At 35.8% G+C, this 21,925-nt stretch overlaps 4 protein-coding genes across 5 annotated transcripts; 1 reads left to right on the top strand and 3 right to left on the bottom strand.

Annotated features, from left to right (window-relative positions):
- Positions 1-583: 583 nt before the first annotated feature.
- LOC108217396 (uncharacterized) lies at positions 584-1,834 on the bottom strand. The gene has a single exon (XM_017390229.2). It carries the CDS (start codon positions 1,554-1,556, stop codon positions 687-689), a length of 870 nt encoding a protein of 289 aa, XP_017245718.1. The 5' UTR covers positions 1,557-1,834; the 3' UTR covers positions 584-686.
- A 1,971-nt stretch (positions 1,835-3,805) lies between these two features.
- LOC108218894 (ATP-dependent zinc metalloprotease FTSH, chloroplastic) lies at positions 3,806-7,265 on the top strand. The gene is made up of 5 exons (XM_017392051.2): positions 3,806-5,350; positions 5,836-6,082; positions 6,179-6,362; positions 6,583-6,754; positions 6,866-7,265. Exons 1-5 carry the CDS (start codon positions 4,031-4,033, stop codon positions 7,085-7,087), a joined length of 2,145 nt encoding a protein of 714 aa, XP_017247540.1. The 5' UTR covers positions 3,806-4,030; the 3' UTR covers positions 7,088-7,265.
- Positions 7,266-7,637: 372 nt separating this feature from the next.
- LOC108219010 (serine/threonine-protein kinase BSK1) lies at positions 7,638-13,289 on the bottom strand. Of its 2 annotated transcripts, none has more exons than XM_017392235.2 (9): positions 12,797-13,289; positions 12,573-12,708; positions 11,414-11,547; positions 11,142-11,247; positions 10,633-10,718; positions 9,144-9,332; positions 8,641-8,805; positions 8,447-8,560; positions 7,638-8,107 (listed from the first exon to the last, which is right to left on the bottom strand). In XM_017392235.2, the coding sequence occupies exons 1-9, from the start codon at positions 13,130-13,132 to the stop codon at positions 7,862-7,864; spliced, it is 1,512 nt and encodes a 503-aa protein (XP_017247724.1). In that variant the 5' UTR covers positions 13,133-13,289; the 3' UTR covers positions 7,638-7,861. The 2 variants fall into 2 exon arrangements, with proteins under 2 accessions (XP_017247724.1, XP_017247725.1); XM_017392236.2 differs by having other exon boundaries at positions 10,633-10,703; positions 12,797-13,279.
- A 5,191-nt stretch (positions 13,290-18,480) lies between these two features.
- On the bottom strand, positions 18,481-21,624 carry LOC108215756 (uncharacterized). Its single transcript, XM_017388322.2, has 2 exons — positions 20,937-21,624; positions 18,481-19,482 (listed from the first exon to the last, which is right to left on the bottom strand). Exons 1-2 carry the CDS (start codon positions 21,477-21,479, stop codon positions 18,706-18,708), a joined length of 1,320 nt encoding a protein of 439 aa, XP_017243811.1. The 5' UTR covers positions 21,480-21,624; the 3' UTR covers positions 18,481-18,705.
- Positions 21,625-21,925: the final 301 nt, after the last annotated feature.

The raw sequence follows: 21,925 nt of genomic DNA, 5'->3' as shown, positions 1-21,925 counted from the left end.
AGGTGTTTTTATGTGCCTGCAACACGTTAATAGAGGATTACTCGTCGGTTTGATTAAATATAAGTAGATGCACATTGCAGCAAGCTCAAGATCTGAGGAGTAAAGATATTGTAATGCACACGAGTACTCTACCACAGCGTGTACATGATCTTACATGTCATTATTAACATTTCTCAGATCTCACAATCTATGGTCTGTTATCTGCAAACAAGTGGAATCTTTACAGCTATACAAGATTCTAATTTAATTAAATCCACGCCAAAGCATAATCAACGACTTGATTTCTGTTAATTTTAACTGTTTTACTGATAACTTTTGTGGCTTCATGAGGCTCTTACTGTGATTAGTAAATTTGAAACACAATGTCTAAGTATAACAATAAATTCATGGAGAAAGTTTATGTGTAGAAGTCAAATCTGAATAAAGAGACTGTTAACTTTTTAGCAAGCAGGCATAGCTGCATGATCATTATCCATGCAGAGATATTGAAGTTTTGTAATCACTAAATTAGAAGCTGCTAAAGATTTAATATTGATTTCATACAGAAAGAAAGGAAGCATCATATAGAAAAAGATATGTATGGAACTGTCAATTTATCACTGTATAATTTTTGCAATCATTTACAACAAGATATCTAACAAAATTTGTATGAGCTCGTGTACTATTAACATCACTGTGATACAAAATTAATGATTCAGAACATTTAAAAGAGATACTCGAGTGTTTAATAAGCACTTAAAGATAGGTTCTAATCCCTCTTCAAGCTCCTGAATACTACATTCTAGTGTCTGCAATTGCTTCAACACGTTTTGCACAGCATTGATGTCTTTGCAGGATTTTTGAGTAGCCAAGGCATTCAAGATCTCATCAATCTTCTCGACTTCATGGCCTTCAGTTTCTTTTTTTGGTTGCATGAATTTGGAAACCAGTGACCATCCACTCTGCTTGGTAACCGCCTTTGTCTTGGACACACGAGACAACACTGATTTCAGAACCGAAAAGCTGACAACTTGTAGTTCTCTGACCATGTTTACAATGGCCACAAGGTCACTGTCTTCATTTAGGAGTGGTAGGCTGATATTCTTCTCAAAATTGATCAAACTTTTTATGCTTTTGGAAACAGATTTGTTGATATTCTTTCTTGAGGCCATGTAGCTCATAACTTCCTGTGCCAAGCCAGTTTCTCTATTTTTCCTCCTCAGAGATGATTGGAGCACTTGGATAGATTCCTTTGTACTCAACAAAGCTTCCTTTGCAATTGAGCAAAAATCCAGCAACCTCAGAGAACCTTCTAGAATCTCATCCAATGCAGACCTCTTCTGGCAAAAGGCTCTCTGGAATGATGGCAAGTGAATCATCTCATTGACGCGGTGATGCAAATCTTGAAGGCTATCCAAGTTGGTACATGCTGCAGATGCCGAAGTGGAGGCAGCAGCAGAAGCCCTTAATCTGCTCAGCTGATCCTCGACGCTGGTGGTCAGAGGATGAGACTTAGATGGGAAACTGCTTGATCTAGAGTGAAAGGTTGTTTTAGAAACTGCAATTGAGCCAGCCATCTTTCTTTAGACCTGAAGAAAGTCTCAAGAGTATATTATTGAAGTCTGAAACTTGTGAAGATGTTGTGACTATCTCATATCAAACCAAGACTATTTATACAAAAGAAGTGAATGAAACTATGAAACATAAGGAATCTCATCCACCTCAAATGTCTAACCATTTTGCTGGAAATTAAAAATTGCATGCATGCGGTTCTTGTCACTACTCCAAGAAACAAGATTGGACAAGAGTTGAATAAATCATATGAATCACTATCTGAAACTAGTAATGTGGATCATGCTACCTTATAGTATTACTGAAAGATTAATCAAGGCTAATTAAACAACTAGACTACGCGTTCCGCGTGCTTGCAGCAGGTCCAAACATGCAGAATTGATAAGAAGCATCAGAGTGTGTATCCTAATCCGTAGTACGAATAGTAATCGTGTACTTGAGGATCTATGCAGAGGAGTATTAGCACTTAGCAGTGTACTGTGTACCAGCATTTGAAATACAGATGTAGAAAAGAAAACCATGTGGGAGTGCACTAGTGAGTTTAAGAAGCTAATTACTTTTTTATTATGTTGATAACAAGAAATTTGGATTATGCAGAGAATGACTGTGGATTTTTCTGTATATTCACAAGGCTATATGAATTTGATGATATCTTAGTAAATTCTCATTAGATCTTGTACCTCATCTCAGATTACAAATTGACTTGCAGTACTTGCTGTGCGCTCCTTTTACAGGTTCTTTCTCACACGATCCCCGAACCCCGTTAAGAAATGAAAGATGAAGTTAAGAAGTGAAGGAGAAAATAACACTAGAAGATTTTGTTTTTTCGATTAGAAGTATTTTATTAGACACTGAGATTTGAAGTATTATTCAGGAAAAATGTGATAGACGCAAGATTATTTATTCAAAACAAAATTTTAAATTTTTTTTAATAATTTTTATATTTAAATAATATTTACATAAACTCAATTTAATTCAGTATAATTATTAAAAGATGATAATCGATCAAAGTATTTGATTAGTAACATTTTTCTTTAAGATTATTAATTCTTTCATAAATTCTGTATTGAAATATCTAGTTACAATTCGCTTAGGCAAACTTTAACCATATATCCAAATTTGGATCACCAAATGATTCAAATTTAGGACGGATCCAAATCCTATTCGAACAAATATAGATCCAAATCCACTCATTCTTATAATATTCCTATACTTTTGATTTTAAATATTTTAAAAAATAATTAACTAATCTCATCATTAATTTTAATTATATAATTAACGACTACACAAAGTTAAAATATTACAAATAATTCGAAAAAGTTAAAACGGTACATAAAAATAAATTAAAAGTATTAAAATATTACATTAAAATACTAATTCTCAGAATTAGTATATTTTTACTACAAATGCTCAATAAGTGTGTTTCAAAGTTCAAGAGGAACAATATTTATCTTTGATTTTTCTGTAGAGATTGATAAATTGTTGAAATTTTATGTATTTTGAAATTTTTATTTATAATTAATCATTGTTTTAATTATATTTTAATTTTAATTAATCTATCTTTAATAACATCAACAAAATAATCAAATAATAAAAATAATAATATTTTAGTGTTAAAAAGATTTGGATAACTGAATAGTAGTGATCCAATTTTGGACCAATACTAATCACCGATCTGAATTTAGATCACTTTTTAGTACACAGTTCAACTAATTTGGAGCAGAACTACTCCAAATTTAAATTTTTGGATTAGGACTTTTATCGCGGTTCCTAGGGCTCTGCTTACGTATATACACACGTTTTTCCCAGGTGGTGATTATAATACGTCTTTAATTAGTTACGGCAGTTAACTTCCTTATGTTTAAAAAGGAAAATGATCCATGAAATCATGATGAAAATTATCATAGTCACGGGTCTCCATTTGAAGTTTGAATCTTATTAAATTCAAATACCGGGTGAAAATTTGTTTTGTATAGAATTTAGTAAACCTTCAAGAAATTGTATTTTGATGATATGTGTACTATATTTAAAAATAACATTTTTTTTAATATTTTAAGTTGTTACTATATAATATATCATTTTAAATAATAATAAATTTGTTTATGATAAATTTAATATATATAAATAAGAGAAAAATATTATTGGAGTTGAATTTTATTTACCTAATCCCAATTATATTTTTTTAAAACAATTTCTATATTCTGTATTTATAATATATATTAGTAATAATTTAAAACTAATATTCTACATGATGGATGCTCTTAGTCGACGATTAAGCTGAAAAGTAAATGTGGATGAGGGACATGTGTTGATACACGTTGATGCTATCCAAGCAACTCCTCAAGCTTATGGTCTTGGTTGATGCATGTAGTGCCCAATTCTGATTCACACTGATTCACTCTTCTCCTTCCCAAATCAATATAAATAAACACCAACCTCATTTCTTCAATTTTAATCTTGGGTTTCTTTACATAAATCCATGGCTTCTTCAACCAATTCAATACTCTCATCTTCTAAGCAATTCTTTGGTTCTCAATTAGTACTACTCTCACCCCCAACTCCCAAGACAACTAGATCATCTTCCTTGCCTTCTCTATCTAAACACAAATTCTTGATAGCCCATTCACTTCTCAATCACAACAAGAAGCCCAAGTCTTCTAATCTTGTTCAGAATTTGACTTCTAATGCTGCTTTGGCGGCCTTGCTTTTCTCCTCAGTGGCTCCACAAGCTATTGCTTTGGATGACACTGTTCCACCACCAAGCGCTCCTGAGGTGATTCAGGCTGAGGCTGCTTCAAAGTCTTCACCTTTTGCTCAGAGTCTTTCATTGGATGCTCCTAAGCCACAGGCTGTGGCTGATATTCCTGATGGGACTCAGTGGAGGTACAGTGAGTTCTTGAATGCGGTTAAAAAGGGGAAAGTTGAGAGGGTTAGGTTTAATAAAGATGGAGGGGTTTTGCAATTGACTGCTGTTGATGGGCGGAGAGCTAGTGTTGTTGTGCCTAATGATCCTGATCTTATTGATATTTTGGCAATGAATGGTGTCGATATTTCGGTTTCTGAGGGTGAAGCAAGCAATGGGTTGCTTGGATTTATTGGGAATTTGGTGTTTCCGTTTCTTGCTTTTGCTGGGTTGTTCTTTTTGTTTCAGAGGTCTCAGGGAGGGCCTGGAGGACCTGGGGGGTTAGGGGGGCCTATGGATTTTGGGAGGTCGAAATCGAAGTTTCAGGAGGTTCCTGAGACTGGTGTCACGTTTGCTGATGTTGCAGGGGCTGATCAGGCTAAATTGGAATTACAGGAGGTGGTTGATTTCTTGAAGAATCCTGATAAGTACACGGCTCTGGGTGCTAAGATTCCTAAAGGGTGTCTTTTGGTTGGACCTCCGGGTACAGGGAAGACCCTTTTGGCTAGGGCGGTGGCTGGTGAGGCTGGCACTCCATTCTTTTCATGTGCTGCTTCTGAGTTTGTGGAATTGTTTGTTGGTGTTGGTGCCTCAAGAGTGAGGGATTTGTTTGAGAAGGCAAAGGCGAAAGCTCCTTGCATTGTGTTTATTGATGAGATTGATGCTGTGGGGAGGCAGAGAGGAGCAGGAATGGGAGGTGGAAATGATGAGAGAGAGCAGACTATTAACCAGCTGTTGACAGAGATGGACGGGTTCTCTGGTAATTCTGGGGTTATTGTCTTGGCTGCTACCAACAGGCCTGATGTTCTTGATTCAGCATTGCTAAGGCCTGGAAGGTTTGACAGACAGGTTACAGTGGACAGGCCTGATGTTGCTGGTAGAGTCAAGATCCTTCAGGTTACCATACACAGCTAACCTCTTTGTTATGTTGTTCTTTTTCAGTGTTCATAAGTTGATGCATGTTCATAACTACAATAGATAAATATTAGGATGGTAAATTAGTTTCTGGTATAAAAAATTCCATAAATAAGATCATGAGAATTCTGATAGAATTGAATTATGGCTTAATATATAGATATATGTTAGTTTAGAACAAAAATATCTATTGCATATATGCGTTGTAAAATTGTAGCTAATTCGATATGATCCCTATAACTATCAGTGTTTATGTGAAAGCGAGTACATGTCCCATTAATAATAGTGAGGAGCTTTCCGTGCTTGTATGTATAGTACGACACTACTGATGTACATTCTAATAAAGAAACCTTACGTCGAGGTCTTGCATCTTCATGTATTGACTCCGGTAGTTAATATGTGATAACCAAGAGTTGTTGCGATTACTCCAGTATTTACTTTGTCTTTCCATTTTTTGTAAATTTTAGGTGCATTCCAGAGGAAAGTCTTTGGCAAAGGATGTGGATTTTGATAAGGTTGCAAGGAGAACACCAGGTTTCACTGGAGCTGATTTGCAAAACTTGATGAATGAAGCAGCCATTCTCGCTGCCAGACGAGATCTTAAAGAAATCAGCAAAGATGAGATTGCTGATGCTCTTGAGAGGATAATTGCTGGTCCAGAGAAGAAAAATGCTGTCGTCTCAGAAGAGAAGAAGAAATTGGTTGCTTACCATGGTCTGTTCTGATCAAACTAGCACAAGATTCCTTTTGTTCTTTGTTGTTTTAGTCATCTTTACATTTGTATTAATGCATATTTGTCTGCGCGTACAGAGGCTGGGCATGCTTTGGTTGGAGCACTCATGCCTGAATATGATCCAGTAGCCAAAATATCTATCATTCCTCGAGGCCAAGCTGGTGGGCTTACCTTTTTCGCCCCAAGCGAAGAGAGGCTTGAATCTGGCTTGTATAGCAGAAGTTACCTTGAGAATCAGATGGCTGTAGCCCTCGGTGGAAGGTTAGTTGCACAAACTTCATATTCATCTAGTAAACTACTTGTTCAAATTTCTCAGTTCATAAAAACAGTTGTAGAGCATACACCTTACACCCTAACACATGCGCATGGAATGTTTTATAATTCTTGACTATGGACCCTAGTACTACATTTCCTTGGAACACCACCATGGATTCCTTATATACTTCTAGTAAATGTGTTCCTGACCTTAGTATGATGTCAGGGTTGCGGAAGAGGTTATTTTTGGCAAAGAGAATGTAACAACAGGGGCATCAAATGACTTTATGCAAGTATCACGAGTTGCACGTCAGATGGTGGAGAGATTCGGGTTCAGCAAAAAGATTGGGCAAGTAGCTGTAGGTGGATCTGGAGGAGATCCCTTCCTAGGGCAGCAGGTAAATTTGTCACGCCACCCAGAAATTGTTCGACTTCTTCCGTAGAATTGTTTTACATTGACATAGTTAACTTGGATATTGCTGACTTGTTATGCATTAATGTAAATGCAGATGTCTTCCCAGAAAGATTACTCTATGGCAACCGCTGATGTGGTGGACTCAGAAGTAAGAGAGCTGGTAGAGAAGGCATACGCAAGGGCCACAGAGATCATCAACACACACATTGACATACTACACAAGCTTGCCCAACTTCTTATAGAGAAGGAAAGTGTTGACGGGGAAGAGTTCATGAGCCTTTTCATTGATGGCAAGGCTGAGCTATATGTTGCATAATTCCACTTTGTTCATAACATATGCAATTCATGAGGTATTGTAAACATATGTCGATACTGATCCGTACAGGTACATGAAATGACAGTGTAATCATATAACAGTTGTAGAAATACATCAGGCCCAAACATCTCATATTGAAAAGCAAATCTTGAAAACTTATGAATGATCTAGCATGTGCGTGCATGGTTGTAGAAATCGAAAATAGTTGATATGTTGATTCAAGATTTATCAGAGATTTTTTTGATAAATCAGGAATTTTAAATTTAAATCAAAGTGTAATCGATAAAATAGTTTTTAATAATAAATCATGAATTAATTAGGAATTTTTTAGCGAATTGGGTATTTTAAAATAATTTAATGAAATTAATGCAACCAGACTGAATATTCAAGAAATTCAAGTGTGGCTGTGTGCATATGATGATACAGATGCATACATCAGATGATTCATTGGAGTCCAACAATGCAAGTAGAATAAAAGTGTGCAAGTAGACGTGATCATACTGAAAAGCAAACGAGCTTTCAGAAGAACAAAATTGTAAAAGAGGTCAAATTCGGTAAAAGAATGAAGTAATTTTAATGGCAAGAGAGACAAACTTCACTTTTCTTATGGTACAGCTATGGATTTCCACCAAACTACTCAGCCCTTGGTATTATTATACAATTACTTCTACGTAGTTTATTAATATGGATCACATACTAACTGGTGCCTTTCTTCCCCACAAAATTAATACAACTGTATACAGATATTAATGAAGCCCAGTAGATTCCTTGAAATCATCTTCGTTGTTGCCGTTTTTCTTCTAGTGTAGCAGCCTCATTCAACATATCAGCTGCGTCTTTCTGCATGTTGAGCTTGGCAAGCGCAACTGCCTGCACATAGAAGGCAGTAGACCAATCTGGGTATACGCATTGTGCTTGCATTCCATCACGAAGTGCTGCATCAGGTTGATCACAAAGTAGGTAGCAGAGGCTTCTCCGGGCAAAGACAGTTGGTGAAACCATGGTTCCCACATCAATAAACTGAGAACATAATTGAAATTTATGTCAGCCAAGCATTGAGGATCCATAAACATGTCCCTTTCCTCCTTTTCTACCCATCAAATCTACAGAAGAGAATAAATTGGCAAGGCCATCCACACCTTCCCTAAAGCAGGGGCAATTTAACACTTGCGAGAGGGTGGGGCTTCCACCAGAGCCACATATGACATAACTACGGGGACTTCACAGATCCTGAGTTGATAGTTTATAGAGAGGGTGGGGCTTCCACTAGGGCCATTTAACTATGGGGACTTTACAGATTCTGTTAATAGCTTATATCATTAAAGGAAAAATCATGCACATGCCACCTGAATTTCATACCTGAGAATAACAATCAATGGCAGTTCTAAAGTCTTTGTCTCTAAATGCCAAGTCACCACGCTTCCTTGCCTCTAGCATATCCCTCATCTGCTGAGTCCACTCTTGAAAAGATAACTAAAAAACAATGCATAGCATATTTCAGCACAAATATGACACAAAAACTTTCAAGCTGCAAGCAACCTCAATGTTGATACCTCATTTGTTCCTTCATCATCTTTATAGTGTGTCATCACTAAAATCTGATGTATTGCTGTAAGGTCCATCCGTGAACAGGCATCACCCATAGGAGATAGCGGGTGCTGCGGAGTAGGAGGTGCTTCCTCGTGTTTTGGAATGCCTAACATAACATAAGATGAAACCTGCAGGAAAAAATGAAATTTGTTGTCTTCAGGTAATAATGCTAATTTTGTTTATTCAAGAAATGTGATATTGATACAACAGACATGATTAGAGGATGAAACTGAAGGTCAAGATTCAGTGAAAGAGTTCTTCGCAATATAGTAATTTAACCAAACTGAAGATAATAGTATGGAAAGAGGCAGTAAACATGCTAATAAATGCTGGCTAAAAGCCTAAAATGAAGCTAACAATGTCAACAAGCAGCAAATAACGCATTAACAATTTTACTTTCGAAAAAGACCAATCTACACTACTGTCAATTAAAAGCATGGAAATTTAGGTAAGGATGAGTGCTCACATCAGATTTATTTTGCAGGGGTTCAAGTGTTTCAAAGAGATCCTTGGTATTTGGTCGTTCCCTTGGTTCATATTGCAGGCATCTTGATGCAAGATCAAAAACTATAGTTGCTTCTTCAGTCGAAAAGTTCCCCTCCAAATGTGAGTCCATCAACAAGAGAATGTTTTTCCCACGTATCATATCAAGTGCCTGCATGAACATAAACAATTAGTTGTGCTTTTCAGAAGCTTACTAGTCCATAGGATTCAAAGACAATTTCAATCAACTATCATCATAACAGGATGTCTTTAGAGCAAGTCCAAGAGTGTCTTAGTGAGTGCCTTAAAAAAATAATAAAATATGATGCCTAGTGGTGCCTCATTTATAAGGCACTTGTGAGATGTCCTAGTGTTTTAAGGCATCACTAGGACACTCTTGGACCAATATTTTTAATCAAGTGCCTTATATTATGACTTAGGACACTAAATAGGGCAGCTGTTGGACTTGCTCTTAGGTATTAATAAAACAAATACAATAAATAATTATTCTTCAAAAGTATTACATATTTCAAAATTTCTTTTATACGTGTTGAAATTCTCTCTATTCCAACGAGAACTAATCTTTACTTGGTGAACAAAGGAACTGACAACAGACCTCAAATAAGATTCTATTCAACCATCCAGATTAGTTGCTATAATAAATTAAGAAAATGGTTGTGAGGGATTAGGTTGTTACTTGCATACTTAATTCATTTTGAGTGCACACTTGCTTAAATAATCCAAAGTAGAATACATACGTTAATCCTATGATACACAAGCATAAAAAAGATAGCATGCCTCATTTCTTCCACTTTCTTAACCAACCCTTTTATTGTAAATTTGCAACTGAAACTCTGAAATAACATAATCAGCTCCAAAAAATGAAGTTTAATTAAGTATTCAAGGGTCTGGAAATGATTTGCCAAACACGGATTAAGAGAAGAGTAACCAAAACTCTCCTTGGTTCATGCATTTGTAACTAATAATACAAGCAAAGAAGACCTCCTCGTCCTCAGAACATGTGTAGTCACGTTAAGTGAGAAAACGGAAAGGGGGACCAGGATTTATAAGTAGCTAACATTATTGAATTTATTATTGGCTAAGCTCCTCCCCTCCAACCCCCAAAAAAAGACATTGGTTGCCTTTAGCACCATTCTCAAACACCCTTGCCTTTTATTCACGAGTCAGTATTTACTATCAGCCAACAATCACTATGTTCAAGGCAAATAAATGAAAAGGGGACCATATTCTCTTTCCTAAAAAATATTACATAAGTATGTACGTACATATAGTTTAACAGCAGAGGAATGTAGAAACATTAATTATCACAGTACCAATTATTAGACTATGTAGTCAAGTTGCTAATTTGCTTGTTGGTTTATTATTATAATCCAAAAAGGAAAAAAAATTGGCTGAGTTAAATGTAAATTCTAGTATAAGAGTTGATCAAACCGTAACAGAAATAAACTTACATGGCTAGGTGGGATATGCTTTCCACTTAGAAGATCCAAAAGAACAGTTCCAAAGCTGAAGATAACACTCTCTGGAGTGACCCTCCCTAAAAGGGATAGTGGATGGTTATTTAAGCATACTAGCTAAAAGTTACCACAAGTGCCAGATAAATTCACATACTCTAAGCCGATTAAGCACTTGTTTCCATAATAATGGCACAACCTCATTCTTCGTCCCAAATACACCACTACATAAAACCCGTTTTAGTACACTCAAAATATGCTAGATAAGACAACTCTAACGGTTTGACATGTCATTCATTTTATACATTTTACCTGTTGCTTCCTTCAAGCTTAAATCTCACCATATTCAATTTAGTCTTGAGCTAAAAAAACACATTCTTTACATACATTATTAGCAATAGCGACATGAATACGAACTACCAAAAGTATCATTATAACACTGGACTGGAAACACTGAGTAATTTCACCTCAAACAACATGACATAGTAAAGAAAGGGGTAATTTACCATTTCTTAAGTACTCCGGAGGTGTATAAGCCAGGTTTGTGCTGTAACTTTTGCCATCTCTGCTATTTTTCATAAAGCCAAAACACGATAACCTTGGATCACCATTCTGTCAAAACCATGCACAAGGTGATTGATTAAATTGATATTGTCTAATTGACATTAACATGTCTGATAAAAAAAAACATATGCATATACATGCATAGTAAAACTTGTGTGTTGATTTATAGAATATAGACGTTTAGATTTTTGAAACAGGAGACTAGAAAAGAAACCTCGTCAAATAGAACCCTGTATGCATTTAAGTCGTGATAGAGTGGACGTCCTTCAGCACTACAATGATTTAAAGCATCAGCAATATAAAACGCAACTCTTAAGCGCATAGCCCATTCAATAGTTTGAGTTTCCCCTGTCAAACAAAAAGAAAATAAGTACAATATTTACGAACCCTATTCCAGAGAAACTTTTCAAAGAATCAACTACTAACTTGAAAGAATAAAAAAATGTTGTACTCCCAAATTCTAATTGAACGAGTGACAAAATTTTCGGATTAAGCTCTTTGGATATGAACTGAAGGCTAGAATGTGATCATACATTAGATGCAATGAAATGGTGTATAGAAAGAGGAGAGGTAGAACACATAGAAAGAGTTGCTTATTTTCTTCTTTACAAACATATACTCATATTAAATCAGATCATTAATATGTTGGATCAAGTGAATCGCCTAATAAAGGTACATGAAATCACAATGGGTCAAATTATTATCATTATTTTTTTTACAAGACAACTTGCTGTCTAAAGAGGGCATATTTTTGAGATAGAAAGCGGACTTTCATAAGCATACATGCTAATGATTCTAAGATTCCATGTAAAATTTGGGGATATTAGGCCATAAGCTATAATGCAACAGATTAGTGCTGCCATCCATTTTATTAATCCACCAACCTGGCATGGGCATAGATGCATAGTAACTCCAAAATAACTGTTAATACTTTACACCAGCTCACCTAGTTAGCTCTACAGCTCTCGATTTAGTCCAAGTCCAACACTAATTTACACCAAACATAAGTCTTTCATATCGAACATTAGCACACATTAGAAACATCATTTGGAATGACTAATTCTGCTGCGCAAATAAATTATAAGTTCATCGCTTCATGCCTTCATACAAAATATCCGATGCCAACCACTAATGATACCAAACAACCCTAGATCTCTCTATATCAAAAACAACACTAAAAATTTCAGTACATAATACAGGAGATCATAGTCTACCAAAAATAGAAATCCAAACCACAATAAAGTTTAACCAAACTTAACACATTATGCAACTAATTATCTTTAAAGGGGTCATAACATAATCTAAATTAGTAAAAAAAATTACCATATTAGTCAAAACAAACTACCATATAATCCGAAAAATAAATAACATACAGTGAAATAAATGCTTAGCAAGTGTATCATTTGGCATGTACTCAGCAACAAGTAGCCTCTCATCTCCATCACAACAATACCCAATCAAATTAGCTAATCTCTTGTATCTCAGCTTCCCAACTCCCCAAGCTTCATCCTACACAAAAACACAAACCCTAATTCAATTCGAAACCCGGAAACACTTAAATTTTCGACAAAATTAAAATTAAAGCCAATTTCGATACCGCAAACTGCTTAGGATCAGGCCAGGCCATCTTACTGAACTTCTTAATAGCAATCCATCTTCGATTCTGCAAGCGCCCTTTGTACACAACATTTGGGGCCTTTTCGCCGCTTTCGGAGACGATAAACTCAGAGCTGAAGTTATTAGTTGCCGCTTTTAAGTCGGAGAGTGAGAATTCCGAGAACGCCGGAACTCCTCCGTCGGTGACGGCGGCGGTTATTCCGGCGGCGGTGGTGGTAGCGCCGTTGGAGGAGTAAGGCTGCGTTTGGACTTGGTGGTGCTGGTCTTTGCGGTGGCGAGCTGGTTTCTTCCAACAAGATGACTCGCAGCAACCCATGACTCAGTGAGTTGACTCGGTGGTGATGGAAAATCTTAATTTAAAAACATAACCAAACAACGCCTACAATATACAAGTACAACTAGATACATACAACTTTCATTAACTTATTATTGCAAATAGGTGGAGAAAAAAGGAGAAATAAAAATAATAGTTTGCGCGTTGTGTGTGTACATGTATGTTTTCTATGCATGTGCAACTCTGCTCTGAACCGAGCCGAACCGAGTTAAATTTTATCGTTTATTTATATTCAGTTAAATTTTTAAGTTTGAAATACATTAAATGAAATAATTGAATAATTTGACGTGTATAAAATCGAACGTGTCACTTGTGATTTATATGAAAATATTTTAGAAGTATATATCATATATCATATCATATATCATCATATATGAATAAGTGATAGAAACTACTGTAGCACTACCTGATTGTAATTTTAAGTAGGAGTGTAGGCCGTACGGGTGAGGAGTCATTTCGAAATAAGAGTGAGGGTATTATGGTCAAAAGAGACAAGCAAGAAACAAGCGTGTTCGTCGTCTTTGTTGTTCTTGTGCAGTCGCACTCAAATGTCATGCGTGTGTGGCTTGTCTATGTATCCTTCCCGTGTTTCTCTATTCTATCCTTTTTTACTTTTTCCTGTTTTATATTTTCATTTGAGAAACGCCTTTTTTCTTTCACTTTTGCAATGATTCTCTTCAGGTTAATGAGTGCCAACTTTGTATATTGCAGCATTATTATAACAACTAAGCATTAATTAGCCTTTTTGTATGGAAATATATTTTCCTTTAATTTAAATAAGTTAAGGTATGAATTTCTAACAAGAAAAGTTATAGAAGGGGCTACAAATGAGATGATGGATTGACATCTATTATATGGAGGATTACAATTTTTAATATAATATCGTTTGGCGTTGTTGTACACTGCAACAACAGTTTTTTCTGAAAAACATATGAAAAACTGTTTGATAAATAAAAAACAGTTTTTTTGAACAACAATTTTTAGCTGAAAAGTTAATTTTAGAAAAAACAAGTCTTCTTATACTTTTGGAAAAAACTGACTTTCAGCTTTTGCAAGAGCTGCTACAAATTTCACCGTCAAATCTCATCAAAAACATTATTTTTTTGTATTATAACTCAAAATAACTCAAAACAACACCAACTATTTATCTTTCCGTTTAACGAACCCTAAATGTAAGAGGGGTTTAACTGATATTGAAAACGGTAACAAGTAAAATAAAACTGTAAATTACTTACAGTTACAGGTCCCCTGTACATATATAGAATTTGCGGGATCGAATGGAAAATCAAAATGATGCGATGACCTGGTGAACATGACACAAACGTGATATATGATGTATAAATTATATTTACATATGAAAACAAAATAAAGAAACATGCTAGTGGTCCGACCATCCACTAGCAGCAGCAAAGCTTCGAAAAATCAAGCTTGGAAGACAGCGTAGATACTTGAGTGAGACAGTGTGTATGTACAGTATGGATATTATATTGCATTGTTACGCAATTAGTCAAATGAGAGGTGGAGAGGATCGATGTTAATCAGCGTTTATGTATTAATCAGGAATTAATCTTTCACTATCTTGCCGACGTTTTGTCTTGCGACAATAAAGATTAGACTCTTTGAATTTTGAAACAATTCATACTTACCTCGGACGTTTTGGCTTACGTAATCCCGTTGTTCCGTTCCTGTGCGCAACCACGCCTGACGTTACGGTTGACAGTTGACACCAACTCCGTCCATATTTTTATTCAGCCCAGATGCCCACATTTATGTGTAGGAGTACTTCTTGAGCTCGGAGATTACTGATTTATTTTTACTCAAAATAACGAAGTTTAACTATTTTTAGTGCGCTTTTTATTGACAACTCGGTTTGTGGAGCCGTTTGATTGAACTTAAAATAAGTGATTCTTAGGCCATCTCCAGTAGTTGTGATCCAAAAATCCAAATTTGGATCACCAACTGATCCAAATTAGAGACCAACTCCAGCAGCTTTATCCAAATTCTGATCCAAATTACTTTTTGTATATTAGATTACATAAATTTTATATTAAACTATATAATCTTAAATTTAATTTTTAATCATTATTAACTACTCGTATTATATTTAATTGATTAATTTAATTATTGTTTTTAAAATCGATCAAAGTATCTCAAAATCAAGGAAATGAAGATGAAGCTCAAGGATTTCCAAATGATATGAATAGCTACGGACAATAAATTGATTATCTCGGAGGAAGCAAAAATAATCAGTTCGACTAAATCAAATTTTATATTTATCGTAATGTTTTCTAGTCATTTCCCGGTATTGTAATTTTATTTTATGCATTTTATGTACTTTTTATTTTATGCATGTAATGTACTATTTTTTTAATTTCAATGAAATTTGCTTCCCTATCATTCTAATTTTTTACTAAAACATTAATTTTATTAATTATTAACTATAAACTATTATTAATTAAATATTAATAATCATAAAGTAGGTGATCCAAATTTGGATCAGTGAACAGTGGTGATCCAAATTTGAATCAGTACTATTCACTGATCCAAATTTGGATCACTTTTTGGATCACTGCTGGAGGAAAATTTGGGGTAATCTGCCCCAAATTTGGATATTTGGATCAGTGCTGGGTTTGCCTTTATTTAAAGTAAAAAAGTGAAGTAAAAGTGAGAAGCAAGTTTGGAAAGTGATTAAAGTGTTTGGGAAATAAGTAAAAGTTATGAAACAAAAACTAACATTTCTAACTTTTTATAAGTGTTTCTTGACTTTTTACAGAAACGATACAAACAAATGACTTATAAATCCAGAAGCTGGGCTTAAAAACACAGCCAAACACCCCTGTGTGTATGGGTGTGAATCTGTCAGCTCATTCATTATATTCCACTATTATAAGAAAAGATTCAATCGATAATTACATCAAAATAATTAATCCCGAGCAGAAGAAGACCGAAAAGAACGCCAGTACGCGACAAAGTGTGATGTAGAATACGTGAGTCGTAGAAAAAACATACACTAAAAAAAGTCAGTGCTGAGAAACACAGATGTAGGAAAAAGATGGAATATGAAACTACTCAATAAATAAAATGCAGAAAAAGAAAAGAAAAGCTGGAGAAGAAGGAAAGGATAGGATACCTCATATTCACAAGGTCTTTTCATGGACACAGAAGTGACTGCAAGATGCAGTACGTACAAATTTGACAGCCTATACAATCTTACTTTAGAGCTGGAGAATCCCATTTGCTCTGCTCTCTCTCTCTCTCTTTTGGATCACAATCGAATGCGATTTAAATCATTACTACATGCGTTATGCGTACCATAAAATGATAAAATTTACTCGTACACATTTGCTGGACTTGTATTTATTTTCGAATTTGCTTCATACATTTACTCCAACATTTTTCTCACTGATCTAACAAATATAAAACTCACATTACTGACTATGATGAAATTTGTAAGAAAAAATAATTGGGATTATACATCTTTTATAAGTGGGGCAGGGAGTTTTAAGTTTTTCAGAGAGATCTCTCCGATCTGACTCTGTTTGTAAATTTGTGATGGCAAAAATCTTATCAAGTAAAATGATTTCTGACCGCACTGTGTTGGCCGTGGATGGTGTAGCTGTCATATACTTTTATGGGAAGGCCACTTGTGATTACAATACGAACACTTTCACAAGGTTCAGTGTTTCAGTTGCTTCATAATTCAGCATATGTACGTGGATCATAATATCACAATTCCTGCTCATTATCTCACATGCTAGGGGTGTGCACGGGTCGGTTCGGTTCGATTTCTATCTAAAATCGTTACCGAACCGTGTATTTCGGTTCGGTTCGGTTTTTAGGTAGAAACCGTAACCGAACCGTTTCAAACGGTTTTTTCCGGTTCGGTTAACCGTCGGTTTTTCCCGGTTTTTATATAGTTAGAAACTAGTATACAAATTTAATACTATTATTAATTTTAGAAAAATATTTACATACTTATAATATCAATATCTCTTAATAAACTATATAATTAGTATATTGTAGCACATATATGTATATAATATGTTATATATAATAAATGTTATATTTTTATTATATATTATATAAACGGTTCGATTTTTCGGTTCGGTTTTTAGGGTAATACCGTAACCGTTACCAAACCGTTATGTCGGTTCGGTTCGGTTACGGTTTTTTTCGGATTTTTGTCGGTTACGGTTTTTTTCGGTTTGGTTTTTCGGTTATTCGGCTCGGTTTCGGTTTTTCGGTTTTTTTTGCTCACCCCTATCACACGCACATGTTCTGAAATTTGGGAACTCGTCAAAATTTAAATATTTAATTAATTGTATGATTATTTTTGATTAATCATTTTTATACATTTTTTCATCAATTAAGTGTGATTTTTAGTTTCTTATAACATTACATGCAGATACATACAGTTATCCAGTATGATTTCCATTCTTTACAATATTACATACAGATATATAACATTTATTTAATTAAAATACAAATAAAGATATCATGCATGTAGGGCCGGCCGTAGGGAATCAAACACCATCTTTTTTACATGCAAAAGGACTCTGTCACATTTTGTACATTTCCTTTCGATGATAGAGTAAAACTCAATAACAGGAGACATAAGCAGGATTGATTTTATCCTCAATTGTTAAGGCACATAGTCTAAATTGTCAAAATCATAACACACGTATACTACGTTTTACAACTTAATTAACTAAGTTACATTATTTATTTACTTATTAATTAATTGATAAAACTCGAGCCGAATATATATATATATATAACTCAGGCCACAGTGTGAATCATGTGACTACTAAATAAACAGAGCCTCGTTAATTTAAACGAGCCTCAGTGGAGCCAAACTCGAAAGGTTTTTTCTTACATATTTAGTCATAACTCACCCTCACCTCTCAGATCCTGATGGGTTGGGGTTGGGTTTAACATGTACATCCTTGAATTGGACATCTGGGCACGGTCCAACCAGTCCAGTGTGAGAATATACATGTAATGTTCTTTTGTACACAAAACAAGCCTGTCCAACATCACATGGCCCAAACCATGCACCATGTCCATGTGTCACCCTAGTGTGTTGTATTCCTCACTTGCGACTTCACTCACTTGTTTAGCATGTTATCATGTTAAGTGGATGTAAAAACAGACCAGAATACAGAAAATGTTTCCACGGAGAATGGGAGGGATAGGAGGATGTATCCTCACATGTAATCCGGAGAGAAAATAAGTCATTCATCAATATTTCTCTCTGATAATTAGTGACTTGTTACTTAATTCTCAGACAAGGAATGTTAAGTACACCTATCAAATTATAAAGGCGAATATTTGTTTCTGGGAGTAATTGCTCACCCCTGCATCTCAAAATTTATTTTGTGACATGCACAACGTCACTTCTCTATATCCCACAAGTAAAATTCATATATTTTACTGCTATATTTAATTTTGCCTCGTTCTGAAATATACCTTCTTCCCTATCCACAGCCCTTAATCAGCTAACCTAAATCGATGTGTGTTTAGTCACCAAAGCAACTGTATTTTATAGTTGTATATTATGACTTTGTACTCAGTCCTAACTCGCAAATATTTAACGGTGGTGGAGCTTCCCAGATGGCCGACCTCCGCCTCATATCCTCAAAGTTAGCTACACATTCCTTCACTTTCAAGACCTCCGCTCTCTTCCTCACCGCCGCCAACTTCTTTCCAGCAGTCCTATCAAATAGTCTCTGCCACCCGGTTTCCCACTCCCCACTAGCATCACAGAGATCCATTGTTCCATTAGCCCACTCTGTCCAGCTCCAACCCCTGTCAAGTTTACTCATCACATTGCCCACATCCGGCCCAGAACTAACAACTGTGCATGGCCTGCACTTCGCGCCGCTGAGCGGTCCATGGCTGGACAATGCTGCCACTGGGACTCCAAAACGAGCTGGAGGATAATCATAGCGGCGGTCAGTAACAATGCAGAAGGGTAGGCGTTTAAATGTGTAGGGAATTTTTCTGACAGTAAGCTGGGCCTTGAAGGCTCGTTCTGAGTTGAGTTGATAAAAGCCAGAGGAATTGAGTTCAGGGATTAAAGAGAGGCGAGACAGAGCCACAACCGATGAGTCGAAATCGCCAGCGCCAAAACGGTCATTAAGGCCACCATAAGATGAGCCTGGTGGAACCACATACTGACCCTTTAGGAAATTATCAGGGCTTAACGGGGAAGACCAGTAGCCGTCGACTCTGGTTCGGACTATCCAGTCGTAGGTAAAATTCTTTTGGGCCTGATATGATCTGATCAGAGTGATGCATCCTTCTACCAGATTAAAGTACTGCAGCAGCCCCTGAAGAAAAAGTATAAATCATTAAATTGCCATTTTTTAATACAAGAGACGAGGTCAAACCTAAGCACATTTCTATATTTAATCTACTTCTTTACCATCAAAAAATCACCTAACCCTGACTTTTATATAACCCGATAAATGATAAACATGGATAACATTAATTTTATAATGACTATATAATCAATAAGTATCTCTCTGGCTTTCACATCCAAGATAGAAGGCTGAGTTTAGTTAGGTCGTTAGGCCTCCAAATCAAAACAACCTCTGTCACGCTCTTGTTCTTGGCAAATATAATACTACTACTTCTATCTCAAATCAATAATATAATGCTCCTGGCAATACTGAGATAGTGATAATATGAACAGTAAAATTTATTTTATACGTAAGTCAGACATTCTTTACGCTGGGTATAAATTACTATTATTACAACTCAAAATAAATTATTATTATTATAACATCTCAACCCCACAACTAGATTCATATCTAGCAAATCGGTATATATTCATTGCTTGCCTGTGCTTATAAAAGCCCGACGTGGAATGTTTCAATTATTTACTATAATCTACCTCAACGGTGTTCTGCAAACATATTGGTTGTAAAACACTGAAAGAGTGAGTGATGCAAGTTCAACAAGGCGAGAACAATCATATGTATCCCATGAGCAGTGAGTACCTACCATAAGCATGCATGCCACAAACACCTGCCAACATTATCAGAACTAACAAGACTGGACCTACATCTCTACACTTACATTCTTCGTGAGTAAATAATGTATGGGAGCATAAAGTAAAATCTTTAAACGTGCTATGTACTTGTGAAACCATTCTTCTACATTTATGATTCAAGTAACATCTTCTCTAAAACAATATAAAAAAACTACTAACATATACAGTAGGTTTCATATGGCCACCAATATAGATAGATTGTCATAATCATAATCAATCAAAAGGCCAACAAACTCTACCAAAATGATCACTTGACCCCATAATTACCTCGACAGTATCAAGTGCAAGCAACCACTATCTATCTTCTCATCCACATCATAGCTACCTCTAATTTTTTCACTGATTTTTTTCTTAATATTTTCTACCGAATATAAAAATCCAGAAATTTGTAGGGGAAATTAAAATGAGGTAAGAAATTCTAGATCAGGCATTGGCGCAAATGTGTGACACAAGGGCTAGTGAAAACGAAAACTCATCCTTACAGTATATCGACAAAAGCCGTAGATAAGATAAAGATCATCATCTTCTCATCTCATTGGCCAAACACAGCTCAGCTAAATGGAAAAAAATCACAGCTGCTTCCTTTTTTAGCATTACGTTTCCTTTCTGGTAACCAGTTATGCATCAAACAGTATCTAATTATCATGTTTTTATCAACTAATTTAATTTAAATTTTCCAACAACCAAACAGAATTCAACAGAAATTCTCCAGAATTGAGATGATAATACCTGTATACCGTTTGGTGAGTTGTCCGCGGTTAAAACTCGGACCTGTGACTCAGTCTCTGGAACACGCTCCTGTTTAAAAATCTTCACCGCGGCGATTCTCGGCGCGTCTTTCAAAATCGACAGCTTATACGAATTCTGATCCAACGGACTGTGCAAAAAGAGATCAGAGCTCGGATAAACCTTCAGTATCTTCTCCACAATCGACTCTCCGGTCAGCTCGAACCGCCGCGCTCCCCCAACCAAGCACACCGCGATTCTCGACCGGTCCAACTCGGCCTTGCGCTTCTCGTCTCTCCTGTTCTTCAGCGACTCCACGAAGTTAACGTACGGATGTCTTGGCGACGAGGCAGCGTCGTTTTCGCGAGTTGAGTTGCCGCCGAATATCGAGAGAGACGAGAGAGATGATGTCGTCGAGAGAGAGACGAAGACGATGAGAGAGAGAGGCAGGAGAAGGAGGAGGAGGAGACGCCATTCGAGATCCATAACCTTTCTCGTTATCTGCACCACTAGTTTCTGCGGATTTTTGAACATCATCATCATCATTGAAGCTGCTTCATATATTTGTATGTATAGGCGTGTGTATAAGTTGTATAGCTATGAATGAGAGATTTTGAATGTTAGGCCTTTGAAAATTCAATAGAGAAGAAGAAGCTAGAGAGCTTAATTAGCTTTGCTTTAACCGCGGTAATCACACCTTCTAATCAGAGTCATTATACAACTATTCAGCCAATTTAAGCTGTATTTTTTATTGCTTTACGTTTAAAAAAAGATATTGACTTTTAAGAATCTTTTCGATATCCTTCCATTAAAAAGATATCGATCTTTCTTTTCTCGCTATAAATAACAGGCCTTTGCTTATCATTTCAGCAATCGGATATTTATAATTTGTATTTCTCAAATAAATAGCTAAAAATTGAATAATTGTAAAAGGCTAATGATAAAATATCAGAGTCATTTTTATCATCACCGCAGCCTCTAAAAACATTTGA

Source organism: Daucus carota, chromosome 4 (genome assembly GCF_001625215.2).
Source record: "Daucus carota subsp. sativus chromosome 4, DH1 v3.0, whole genome shotgun sequence".
In the NCBI taxonomy this organism is placed as follows: domain Eukaryota; kingdom Viridiplantae; phylum Streptophyta; class Magnoliopsida; order Apiales; family Apiaceae; genus Daucus; species Daucus carota.
The sequence above is the reverse complement of the archived record's forward strand: the minus strand, read 5'-3'. Positions and strand labels throughout refer to the sequence as shown.